The sequence below is a fragment of the Thalassophryne amazonica genome, chromosome 1, assembly GCF_902500255.1.
Source record: "Thalassophryne amazonica chromosome 1, fThaAma1.1, whole genome shotgun sequence".
NCBI classification, from domain to species: Eukaryota; Metazoa; Chordata; class Actinopteri; order Batrachoidiformes; family Batrachoididae; genus Thalassophryne; species Thalassophryne amazonica.
The window spans coordinates 87507328-87520485 of NC_047103.1; the positions used below are offsets into that span (position 1 = coordinate 87507328).

The following is a 13158-nucleotide window of genomic DNA, read 5'->3' on the forward strand; positions in this document are numbered from 1 at the left end:
TCAATTTCTTGTGGTCTTTATTAACGATAAACTAAGTCAGAAAACATATAAATTACGTTAAATCTAAAATGTCAAAAATTACAAGACTTCTTCTTCCAACACCTTATATCATTCATTACTTGTTCAATACATGACCTACTGTACTGAAGTTTGGAGAACCACCTACAAAACTAATACAAATTCTATATGTTTATTTCAAAAGAAAGCTGTAAGAATTATTAGTAAGAAACCATATTGTGAACCAATAAATCCATTGTTTGTCTATTTGCATATTTTAAAATTTTGGGACTTGATAAATTATATCATAATATGAGCGAAGCATCACGCAGTGGCGCAAAGCTCACTTATGGTACAGGGAGTCCTAAACAGGAAGTGCCAAATTTTGAATCCACAGTAAAACAGGAAATGTTCAAATGTCAAACACTTCCTGGATTGACAGACAAGTTCCCATGGAATCTCGCAGGAACTCAGTGGCAAGCGCACACTCAAACAGGAAGTGCCAAATTTTCAGTCAAAGTGAAACAGGAAATGTCCATTGTTGAACACCTAGCATGGGTGGAGCTAGAGCGGAGGCCAGGGTTTCAGTGGACTCCCCTGAAATCTGATTGGACACAGATGATTGGCATGCCATGGCACCACACATCAGGCTGAAAGAGCTGCATTTTGAAATCAGTGAGTCACACTGACTGCTAGGTTCCTCCTGTCTAGTAGTTGGTGCTGTGTACCACAAAAAGTTCTAATCCACCTTAGTAGAAGAAGAAAATTGTTTGCCTCAGATCTGAATTGAACACGAAGTTTGAACCATGGACTTCTAATCACACCAAACTTATATTGGTGAGTAAACGACCATAGTTTATGCCAGAAATGAGGTCCAGGTTGTTAAAAGCAGCATTGCTCCTTAATTCAGGTTGCCTTATATACACACGTTTAGGCTAACAGACAGCAGCTGGTTCATGCTCTGTTGGCTTATTAGTGCAGCAGACAGTGGTGGGCACAGCTAACCAAAAAGTCAGCTACAATAACTGGTAATCAGCTAACTGAAAAGTTATCGTTTTTAACACTAAACCGATAAACTGCCTAAAAGCTTATCGGAAGCTACAGATAACCGATAACTTTAAATTTGTCTCCCATACACTCTCAGCTACTAAGAAGCTGATTTTGAGCTTAAACACTGCCGAGGCTTCTGATAGAACCAACGGCAATAACAAACCCAAACAGCCAATGAGCCAGCGCTTTGTCTTGTCTTTGTACACTCTACCCTCTACTGTAGGAAAACATAATTTATGCTGACAGGATACAGTGGTGTCACGATGAGGCAGAGGTCTTGAAATGGAAAGCAGGTTTGAATTATGGTTTTGCTTTAAAAATAAAAATTTTCCAGATAGAATAACTACATTAATGTAAACTCTTAAAATGTACAAAGTGATATATAACACATATCTGTTAATTTTTAAATAATGCACTAATTCTGAAGATTTGAACATTAACACACCAAACGGATTATGGGTAAACTAACCCCCAGCTCATACTGATTGGTTGATTCATTCATTCTGTGTAAAAACCAACACAAGTGAATCAGTGTAACGTGTTGGTGTTTATAAATAAATGTGCTTTTGTAAAATATGTCATTTTTTTCATTTGTATAAAAAAAGAAAGAAATTTTCAAGACCCCGCTAGACAGCACCATGCGTGATGACATCAAAACTCTATCGGGTTAGGGAGACAAGGTTTCTTTCGATAACAAGAACTGTCAAAAAACTTTCTTGTGTGTTGGAATTGTGTGGTGGTAGGAATCGCCTTTTGAATGCTTGAATAATGATGTTAGTCGCACAAAGAAATCAAATAACAGTGAAAACATGTTTGGTGCATCATAATATCCGATCGGTTAGCGGCTCGGTACGGTGTTATAACAGATCAATCAGTCACGCCGTGAGGCGTCATAACATCAAGCCTTGTTCACATGGCAAGTTAATTAGGCCGATATCGGACCCAGTCTTCCCCTTCCAACAATCTTAAGGACGCCCTGACAATCGTGATGACGCTAAATATAATCTTAGCAGATATTCCTGCCGTGTGTGGTTTGTAAGAGCACTCTGATCTGCTCAGAAGGACGTGAGGAGCTAATTGTGACATGCAGCCAATCAGAAAGTGAGGTGTCTGACCTGGGAATGTTTGTGTGTGAAATCTGTGTGTGTTGTTTTTACCGTGTGGCTAACACCACACACTGTACAACTAAACCTGTCAGATCTATGCTTTGTTTTTATCTCCACGTGTGTGTTCTCTGAGGTTTTGGAAACCTACAGATAATTTTAAAATCCTGCGGTCGACAACACTGTGATATAACCGGTTGCCAGTAGATGGCAGTGTTCTATGTATTGTGACGCCAGTTATATCACATGGACTGAATCACAATTTCGGCTTTTGGAAAAGCAATCTGGGCTTCTTCTGGCATTTTTACATAAAACAAACACAATAACGTCTATAAACCCAGATAATATAGACCTGTTTCTTTGCTTCCACAATTTTCCAAATTATTAGAAAAGTTATTCAATAATAGATTAGACAAATTCATAAATAAACATAAATTACTTACTGATAGTCAATATGGATTCAGAGCACATAGTTCAACATCACTTGCATTAATAGAATCAGTTGAGGAGATTACAAACGCCATAGACCACAAATTACATTCAGTTGGAATATTTATAGACCTTAAAAAGGCTTTTGATACAATCAATCATGACATATTAATCAATAAACTTGAACAGTATGGGATCAGGGGGTTGGTATTGCACTGGGTGAGAAGCTACTTAAGTAACAGAAAACAGTTTGTGAAGTTGGAGGAATATACATCATCATGCTTGGACATTGCTTGCTTGGACCCACAGGGGTCAGTATTGGGTTCAAAACTGTTTCTAATTTATATAAATGATATTGTCAATGTTTCCAAAATATTAAAATTAGTATTATTTGCAGATGACACAAGCATTTTTTGTTCGGGGGGGGGGGGGGGGGGGGGGATTTGCAGGAGTTACTGAGGAGGATCAGTATAGAAATGGGAAAACTAAAAATATGGTTTGACAGAAACAAATTATCATTAAACTTAAGTAAAACAAAATACATGTTATTTGGCTGTTCTAATACAGACATACAGGTTCAGTTACAAGTCGAGGGGGTAGATATTGAAAGGGTACATGAAAATAAGTTTCTGGGGGTGATAATAGATGATAAGATAAACTGGAAGACTCATATAAAACATATACAAAGTAAACTGTCAAGAAGCATTTCAGTTCTAAACAAAGCGAAACATATTCTGGACCACAACTCACTCCTCATTCTTTACTGCTCACTGGTTTTACCATATTTACAGTACTGTTCAGATGTATGGGGTAATACTTATAAAGGTACAACACAATCACTATCAGTAATGCAGAAAAGCGCAATAAGAATCATTCATAATACTGGCTATAGAGATCATACAAATCCACTATTTTTACAATCCAAAATCTTAAAATTCACAGACTTGGTTCATTTTCAAACAGTACAAATCGTGTATAAAGCAATAAACAATTTACTTCAGCAAATATTAAAAATATGTTTTTAACAGATCAGGGGATTGCAATCTGAGGGGGAAATTTAATTTAAAACATCAGTGGGCACGAACAACATTAAAAGGTTTCTGTATTTCTGTCTGCGGGGTGAGGACGTGGAACAGATTGGGAGTGGGGCTCAAGCAATGTCCAAGCATGAACCAGTTCAAACAGCGGTACCAAAATATGTTTTTTCTAGGTATAGGGAGGAGGAAGGGTAATGAGGGTTAGGGTGTATTTGTTTTTTGCTTCGGCTTGTAAACATATAGTATTTTGTATGTAAGTAGGTATGTGTAGGTGTATATTTATGTTTCTATATATATATATATATATATATATATATATATATATATGAGGTCTGTTAGAAAAGTATCCAATCTTATTATTTTTTCAAAAACCATATGGATTTGAATCACGTGTGATTGCATCAGCCAAGCTTGAACCCTCGTGCGCATGCGTGAGTTTTTTCATGCCTGTCGGTTGCATCATTCGCCTGTGAGCAAGCTTTGAGTGAGGTGTGGTCCACCCCTCTCATCTATTTTTTATTGCGAATAAATGTCTGAACGATTTGGATCTTTGCTGCATCAATTTTTTTCCAGAAACTGTGAGAGACCTCCAGGTGGACACCGTTCGAAAAATTAATATGGCTTTCAGGGACGATTTTATGGGGATTAAACAGATTACGGGGTGTTACTGCCCCTTTAAGGACGGCCCACAGCTGATGAGAGCGCAGTGCGCTCCCAGCGCCGATGGACAGGCTGACACCCCGCACAAACAACCAGATCATTTCCAACGTGAAAGCTTTGTTGATCTGGGACCTCGTCTGACTTTCACAAAAAGGCCGAAGATGTGGACGTCAGCACTTTTTCCGGCACATTCCACCGTGACAGGAGTTTTTTTTTCATGGAAAAAGAAGGCGAGGGACGCTCCACGGAGCCGTTCATTATGCGGGACAAAACCACCTCGGTGTTGGTCTCACAGGATGGCTTAAAGGTGGATTCCGGTTGCTTTTCTGGCATGTGAATATCCGATTGTGATTGTGCATGAGCTGAACATGCCAGAACATGTCCTGTGAGGGTTCATCACGGCGTTTCTTTTCGCCATGCAGCTCCGCCGCGACGCGCGGAATTCCTCCGCCTTTGTTCCTCTTTCCATGACAAAAACTCCTGTAACAGTGAAATGTGCCGTTCATTTCTAAACTGGACGCTGTCTTGATCCGGTATGTCCTCTGACTAGCACAGGAATTGTGAAAAGACGTGGACATCAGCACTTTTTTCCGGCACATTCCACCATTACAGGAGGTTTTTTTTCATGGAAAAAGAAGCCGAGGGACGCGCCACCGTGCCGCTCTTGACGCGGCACAAAACCACCTCGGTGTTGGTCTCTCAGGATGGCTTTCAGACGGATTCCAGTTGCTTTTCTGGCGTGTGAATATCCGAGAAATTGAGCTTGAGCTGGACAAGCCCCAACATGTCCTGTGAGGCTTCATCACGGCGTTTCTTTGCGCCGAGCGGCTGCACCACGATGCACCAAACTCCTTCACACGTCTGTCTTAATGTGCTGGAAAAAGTGCTGATGTCCACGTCTTTTCACAATTACTGTGCTAGTGGTTAAGGTGTTGGGCTTGAGACCAGAAGATCCTGGGTTCAAATCCCCGCCTGACTGGAAAATCACTAAGGGCCCTTGGGCAAGGTCTTTAATCCCCCATTGCTCCCGGTGTGTAGTGAGCACCTTGTATGGCAGCACCCTGACATCGGGGTGAATGTGAGGCATAATTGTAAAGCGCTTTGAGCGTCTGATGCAGATGGAAAAGTGCTATATAAATGCAGTCCATTTACCATTTACCATTAGCGGAACTGTGCCCACCACTGACAGCAGATAACAAACAGTCCTTCAAATGGTGATACAAGCACCAAATTCAGCTCTCCACAATTATCTTATAGTCACTCGACTGGTAAGCCACTGAAAGCCGAGATAGGCATGTCCCAACTTGTCCTCTGACACTCCAAAACGGAGGTGTTCTTTGTCTCGCTCCATCAGCGGCTCTGTCATGACGCGCGAAGCCTCCGCGGGTCTTTTCATGACAAAATCTCTTGTTAAAAGTGAAATCTGCCGGAAAATGGCTGATGTCCAGCTCTTGTGATAACCAGAGAAATTGCACACGATGGTCCCGGATCCACACAGCCATCCGTTTAGAAATGATCTGGTGGTTTCTGCCTGTCGATCATGGCTCGGAGCGCGGCACGCCGTGCGCCATTGTGGGCCATCCTTAAAGCGGTAGTAACACTCCTTAATCTCTGTGAAGCCCATAAAATTTTCACCGAAAGCCATCTGAATTTTCCGAATGGTTTCCAGCTGCCTGTCTCTAACAGTTTCTGAAAAAATTCTGATGGAACAAAGCCCAAATCATTCCACCATTTCCTTGCAATGAAAAAATGACGAGGGGGTGGACCAGTGCTCACTCAAAGCCTGCCCACAGGCGAATGATGCAACCGACAGGCGTGAAAAAACTCACGCATGCCCACGAAGGTTCAAGCTTGGCTGACGTAAAAACATATGAATCAAATCCATATATTTTTTGCATAAAATAAAAAGGTCCGTTACTTTTCTAACAGACCTCGTAAAGCGTCTTTTTTAAAATCCAAAACAGTGTCTAAAAGCAAAGAAAAGTCCCTCTCTCTGTACACACAGCTGCGCCATGAGACTTCCTCTCCCCCACCAAGTCTTGGCAATTAAATTATAGCCACAAAGAAATAAAATAAAATAATGTTAAAATTAGTCTTTTGTTTTTGTGTCGAGTGGACAAGTCATTGAAATGTCCAAAGTGAACCTGAACTACACTACCCACAATGGTCCCTGCATCAACCAGCCAATCACGTTTTGCGCTTAATGATGATGTCATCAGAAGCAACAGGCAGCCAGTCTGCTCAGTAGCTACAAATACACAACAAACGGACTAAAATGTTTGATTTTAGGGTTTACAAACGTTTTGTTTTATCAAAGTATTTTTACACTCAACAAAAATATAAACACAACACTTTTGGTTTTGCTCCCATTTTGTATGAGATGAACTCAAAGATCTAAAACGTTTTCCACATACACAATATCACCATTTCCCTCAAATATTGTTCACAAACCAGTCTAAATCTGTGATAGTGAGCACTTCTCCTTTGCTGAGATAATCCATCCCACCTCACAGGTGTGCCATATCAAGATGCTGATTAGACACCATGATTAGTGCACAGGTGTGCCTTAGACTGCCCACAATAAAAGGCCACTCTGAAAGGTGCAGTTTTATCACACAGTACAATGCCACAGATGTTGCAAGATTTGAGGGAGCGTGCAATTGGCATGCTGACAGCAGGAATGTCAACCAGAGCTGTTGGTCGTGTATTGAATGTTCATTTCTCTATCATAAGCCGTCTCCAAAGGCGTTTCAGAGAATTTGGCAGTACATCCAACCAGCCTCACAACCGCAGACCACGTGTAACCACACCAGCCCAGGACCTCCACATCCAGCATGTTCACCTCCAAGATCGTCTGAGACCAGCCACTCGGACAGCTGCTGAAACAATCGGTTTGCATAACCAAAGAATTTCTGCACAAACTGTCAGAAACCGTCTCAGGAAGCTCATCTGCATGCTCGTCGTCCTCATCGGGGTCTCAACCTGACTCCAGTTCGTCGTCGTAACCGACTCGAGTGGGCAAATGCTCACATTCGCTGGCGTTTGGCATGTTGGAGAGGTGTTCTCTTCACGGATGAATCCCGGTTCACACTGTTCAGGGCAGATGGCAGACAGCGTTTGTGGCGTCGTGTGGGTGAGCGGTTTTCTGATGTCAATGTTGTGGATCGAGTGGCCCATGGTGGCAGTGGGGTTATGGTATGGGCAGGCGTCTGTTATGGACGAAGAACACAAGTGCATTTTATTGATGGCATTTTGAATGCACAGAGATACCGTGACGAGATCCTGAGGCCCATTGTTGTGCCATACATCCAAGAACATCACCTCATGTTGCAGCAGGATAATGCACGGCCCCATGTTGCAAGGATCTGTACACAATTCTTGGAAGCTGAAAATGTCCCAGTTCTTGCATGGCCGGCATACTCACCGGACATGTCACCCATTAAGTATGTTTGGGATGCTCTGGACCAGTGTATACGACAGCGTGTACCAGTTCCTGCCAATATCCAGCAACTTCACACAGCCATTGAAGAGGAGTGGACCAACATTCCACAGGCCACAATTGACAACCTGATCAACTCTATGTGAAAGAGATGTGTTGCACTGCATGTGGCAAATGGTGGTCACACCAGATACTGACTGGTATCCCCCCCCAATAAAACAAAACTGCACCTTTCAGAGTGGCCTTTTATTGTGGGCAGTCTAAGGCACACCTGTGCACTAATCATGGTGTCTAATCAGCATCTTGATATGGCACACCTGTGAGGTGGGATGGATTATCTCAGCAAAGGAGAAGTGCTCACTATCACAGATTTAGACTGGTTTGTGAACAATATTTGAGGGAAATGGTGATATTGTGTATGTGGAAAAAGTTTTAGATCTTTGAGTTCATCTCGTACAAAATGGGAGCAAAACCAAAAGTGTTGCGTTTATATTTTTGTTGAGTGTATTAGCTTTTTCCATTTTTACACACAAAGCAAACAAAGAACACAAACTTAAAATAACCCTCCCGCCCCACCCCTTCTAAACCAGATCAACTATAATAATAACTAAACTGTACAGGCATCTAAGGACACACAAACACAATCTTAAGTACCGTATGTTAGTATGCATCACAGACCCTGATAGTATTTAAACTAAAACATCTGCAGGCAAACTCTCAAAATAAGATAGAAATGGCTGCCATTGTTCCTGCTATCTTAATTATTTCCAGCTGTGTGTCATTAAGCTTGAGTATTTAAGTCACTTCCGTTTGGTTCATGTTGGGGTTGCATTTTTGTTTGTTCTTGCTTCAGTTCATGGTTTGTTGTGAGTATTCCAGTTTTTGAAGATTGCATTTTTTTGTCTTGGCTTTTTGATTTTCTCCTCACCCAGAGTTTGGGTTGTAGAATGTATTTTGGTTTGTGCCTTCCCACTCCTTCAGTTCCTGGTCACCTCACCCTGAGTGGGTTACAGTGTATTTTTGTTGGACCTGTTTTGGTAATTGTGGAAGAATAAACTTGTGTAGTTTGGAAACTATCTTTGAATCTTACTGACCTGCATTCCAGAGCTCTACTCTTGTGACTGGTAGTCCAAATCATAACATTATGAGTGTTTGTACATTTCAACTGGGATTCACATACATCCAACCATTCCTCATTTGATATTAAAAGACTTCCTTCATCTTCCCATTTTTTAATGTGTTTTGTGGAGTGTGACTTCTTGGAGTCTAGCCCAGCAGTCACAGGACATAAGCCGGGGTACATTCTGGACAAAATGCCAGTCTGTCTCAGGGCCATTAAGAAACCTTTGAATATTTAAAGTTTTTAAAAATGAAATTTTATTTATTCATTCTTGCAGTCTGCAGAAGTTAAAGACCATGGGGTGAGGTGTGCTGTTTTCGCTCTGTTTTGCAGAAAAGATGAACAATATTTAGAAATTGCATTTTGGGTGGTTTTTGAAAGCAGTCACAGCTTGAGCTAACAGAATTCATGCCTATTCAAATACCCACTGAAACACTGTGCGCACACATGCATACACACACACACTGCCTTTATCTTATAAATACCAGCAGGAAGCCAACCTTTATGGACAACCAGTCCGACTTGCAGACAGACTGGTTAATCTGTTCATGAAATGATAAGAGTACCTTTGGGGCAGCGACAGCCAGGCTGACATTCAATGTTGCCCTGGCACTCGATGCCCTGCTGGAGGTCTGAGCAGCGTTGAGGACACTCATTGGCACACAGCACAGATTCCTGACCAGGTGGACATCCTTCCTCATCTGACAACAGCCAAAGAAAAGGTCAAAAACTTTACAATTGTGTTGTGAGTTCAAATGAAGTGCCTTATCATGAGTGTCCATTACAGACTGCACTGATGTGTGGAAGAAAAAGGCTTAATTCATTAAAACACTGCATGTGGTTTAACTCTGACTTGTGCTGTGTGAAGGATGAGAAGGTGACCCAAATTCAACCAGCGTAGTTGAGCACGCTGGCCTGTCTCACCGCAGGGTTTGGTGTTACAGGGTTTGACTTGGTTCTTCTCGCCTACACACTTCTTCCCACCATTTTTCGGTGGAGGGCTGGAGCAGGAGCGGGTGCGTATGGAGCGTCCACCCCCACAGATCCTATCACAGCGGGACCAGGGACTCCAACGAGACCAGCCTCCATCCACTGCATAGACACAAGAACATTAACACAGACAAATGTGATCCTGAGATTCTTACACCTTTTAAGCTATTTGCCAAAAGTACCATTATGCTCATAAATGGATTTTCAAAAAGTGTTTTAAAGCTAGATATTTTTCCAATGTAACAGGTAACCATCAATGGACTAAATTTTGAAAACCAGTTGACAGATTAGAACTCTACCTGAAGGAAGAAGCCAAAGAAAGTCAACACGGTTCCTGCTTTTGTTCTTGTTTTAGAACCATGATGTTAATTCTGTCATAGGAGTCAACAGAATTCAAAAATTTGATGTTCACTGTGAAAATGTATGTATTTTAAGCAGTTTTGATGTCTCTGCAAGCTATTTTTCAGATAGTTAAATCACTTGCTGATAGAATAGGTTGTGGAATTATATAAAATTTAAAAAAAAGAAATCAATAATCCTTGGATCTCCATCTCCATCAATATTGTCATTCGAGTTGGTGTATCTATTTACCAGAAGGTATCTCTAAAGGACATGAATGGTTGTTAAAGAAATTTGGTGAAGAGACCAGTCTTAGGTTATAGAAAAGTTAAATTTTACAGAAGAACATTGATCTTTGAGAAATTCATCATACTTATTAATATCATATAATTCTGACCCTGACCTTAACCATAAAATGTGTTTCTGAACATGTAGTGCATATTGCGATGTGTCCACTGCCCGTGTACCCTTCTTTGTGAATATGTGGTGCATTACAGCATGTACATAAGTTTGTCCAACCATCTGACCTAGGCAGGGCTTGATGTTACAGAAGCGTTGCTCTAGGTTTCCTCCCAGAATGTCTTCACACCATGATCCATTTTTCCCAGGGCTGAGGAAGGTGCGGAGCCTCTGTTGCTGACCCACACCGCAGGATCGTGAACAAGAAGACCATTCTCCCCAGTGCATCCATGAACAATTTCTTTGGACACATTCATCTCCCACGCACTGTTCACCACCTTCTGGAAAAGTACAACCATATGAACACTGGGCAGAACACAGTTTTCATTATATACAGTATTTAAACGCACTATAAATAACTGAGTGCCACTTGATGTTGTACTAGCACCAGCATCTTAGAACAAAGCACCAGCTTCCCTTCACCCACTCCTCCCCAACCTCTGGTGTCTTCATAAACATGGGGAGGGCCACGAGTTTCACAGAGAAGAACAGACATGCACGAAACATGGATGTGCAGGAATTATGTGCATTAAACGTCCACGCAGGTGTGCAGATAGAAATCCATGAAGAGGAAATGTTGAATTGCAACATACACAGACCAAGTCTTGCATTCATGCTCTGTGCAGAACACTATTATGCCACTAAATCTTGACATAGAAAATAGTTGTTGGTTGCTATTATTATGGTTTGATGTACTGTTGAACCCAAGTATGCAGACATGAACAACTCTAGGGATGACGGCAAAAACTTTGTGACTTACTGACGGAGACACGTGAAGAACAGCACAACAGTAAACGCAGACAAATTTGGTCAAAAAGAGTATCCAACACACTGCACAGAGAATCTCCAAGGTACTGAGGGATACTCATGGATGAAGCACGGAGCAGATGAGGAGAAAGGCTGTTACGAACATAGACCATGACAATAAATCACAATGACCGCCAACATGACACAAGAACAGGTGTGCTTAAATACTGAAACTGAAAATAGTGATGACACAGGTGGATGACAAATGAAAACAGGAAACAAAAACACGTGGGAAAAAAGCGGCAAACGAGTGACAGAACTAAATGTACAGGAATGGTGATAACAAAATAACGGACAACCAAAGATGCATGTGAAATAAATAAAGCCCAAAACATAACCATCAAAAGAGAAACAACCACACAACAATAAATAACTACTAAGCGGAGAGGGCAGCAGAGAAAACACAAATTATGGATAACTAAGAAAGCAAAAACAAAATGATCAAACCTAAATAACAATCAGTACAAAAACCACAATCCAGAATATCGAGAAATAATAAGTGGAGTACAAAACTAATGACCAAACAATAAATCTAAACAGACACGAAATGAGGAAACGGATCGAAGAGGAAACCACACGCAAGGGGCAGAACATACGCATGACAGCGGGGGGAGGCAGCGCACATCCACAACCCAGAAGTGAGGGACGGAGCTCACACAAACACAGATTCACGCACCAGAGGAGTGAGGCGACAAGACATCCACACACATGCTCACAGGTGCACACTATGGACACCAGGAGATGCACCCAACAGTACGAGGACACCCACATAAGACACTTAGAGAACACACACATCGAGGTTCCTGTTAAGAATCAATAAGAAATGATTCGATCCACTGACATCAATAGCCTTTTTGCTTAACGATGCCCTTATCGGTTCATCAGTTCACATTATGCCAGAGCAGCCGTTGATTTAGAGGGTGTGTATCGGGAAAATGATCATTTCTCTACGTTGATTGAAGCAGCAAGTTGCAGCACTGCTTAAAGCTTCAAGCAGCGTCACACTGCTTCACTACTTTTCAGAAGCAGCAGGTCCATAACTTCTTAATTAATCCCCCCTCAAAGCCATTCAAAGATGTCAATCGTGACTCACCTTTGTGTTGATTAAAGTCACTAACTGGGGCTCTTGTCTTGTTGCGGGCAAGAAACGAGAATCGTCCTCAATTCCACACTGGAGTTTTTATTTGTTCCTCATTAAGCTTTTGCAGGGAAGTGCACTGAAGTTACTGTCCCTCAGGTAAAAGAAATAATTATAATTATAATATCATCTGTTTTGTGGGACTAACTGCAGCTCCAAATGTTGGAAAGATAGATTTTGGTCAGAATTAATAACGTCAAAGCAAATCACCATTTTAAATCAAATGACACCTCTTTCCATACATTGTACAGACAACAAACTACAACAGACCAAAACAGTTTGTTTTTTGTTTTCCCCATATGAGGCATCCTCCAGTCTTTGTGAATTACACTGCTCTTGACATACAATGCAGGCGGCTGTAAGAGATCAGCTCAGAGACTATGGAGTTAAAGTTGTCTCATTAATACCTGAAAGGAAATGCTTTTGACAAAAACTACAGCTTTTGTTTATTTATGTCCGGAGATCAAGGATCCAGTGACCAATTTCATATTTATTTACTTTAAGACTCAATAAAATGTTGTTGACATAGAAAACCTATAAAGCCTACTTTTAGTACACAGAAAATTCACAAGAGGTATTGATGAGGGAAT

General features: G+C 41.3%; 1 protein-coding gene across 1 annotated transcript in view; it reads right to left on the reverse strand.

The window, feature by feature from the left end:
- scospondin (subcommissural organ spondin) overlaps window positions 1–13158 on the reverse strand; it is an 852118-nt gene that overhangs the window by 385164 nt on the left and 453796 nt on the right. Inside the window, 3 exon segments of the mRNA XM_034168739.1 lie at window positions 9402–9536; window positions 9760–9927; window positions 10692–10904. Coding sequence (XP_034024630.1) covers window positions 9402–9536; window positions 9760–9927; window positions 10692–10904 — 516 coding nt within the window.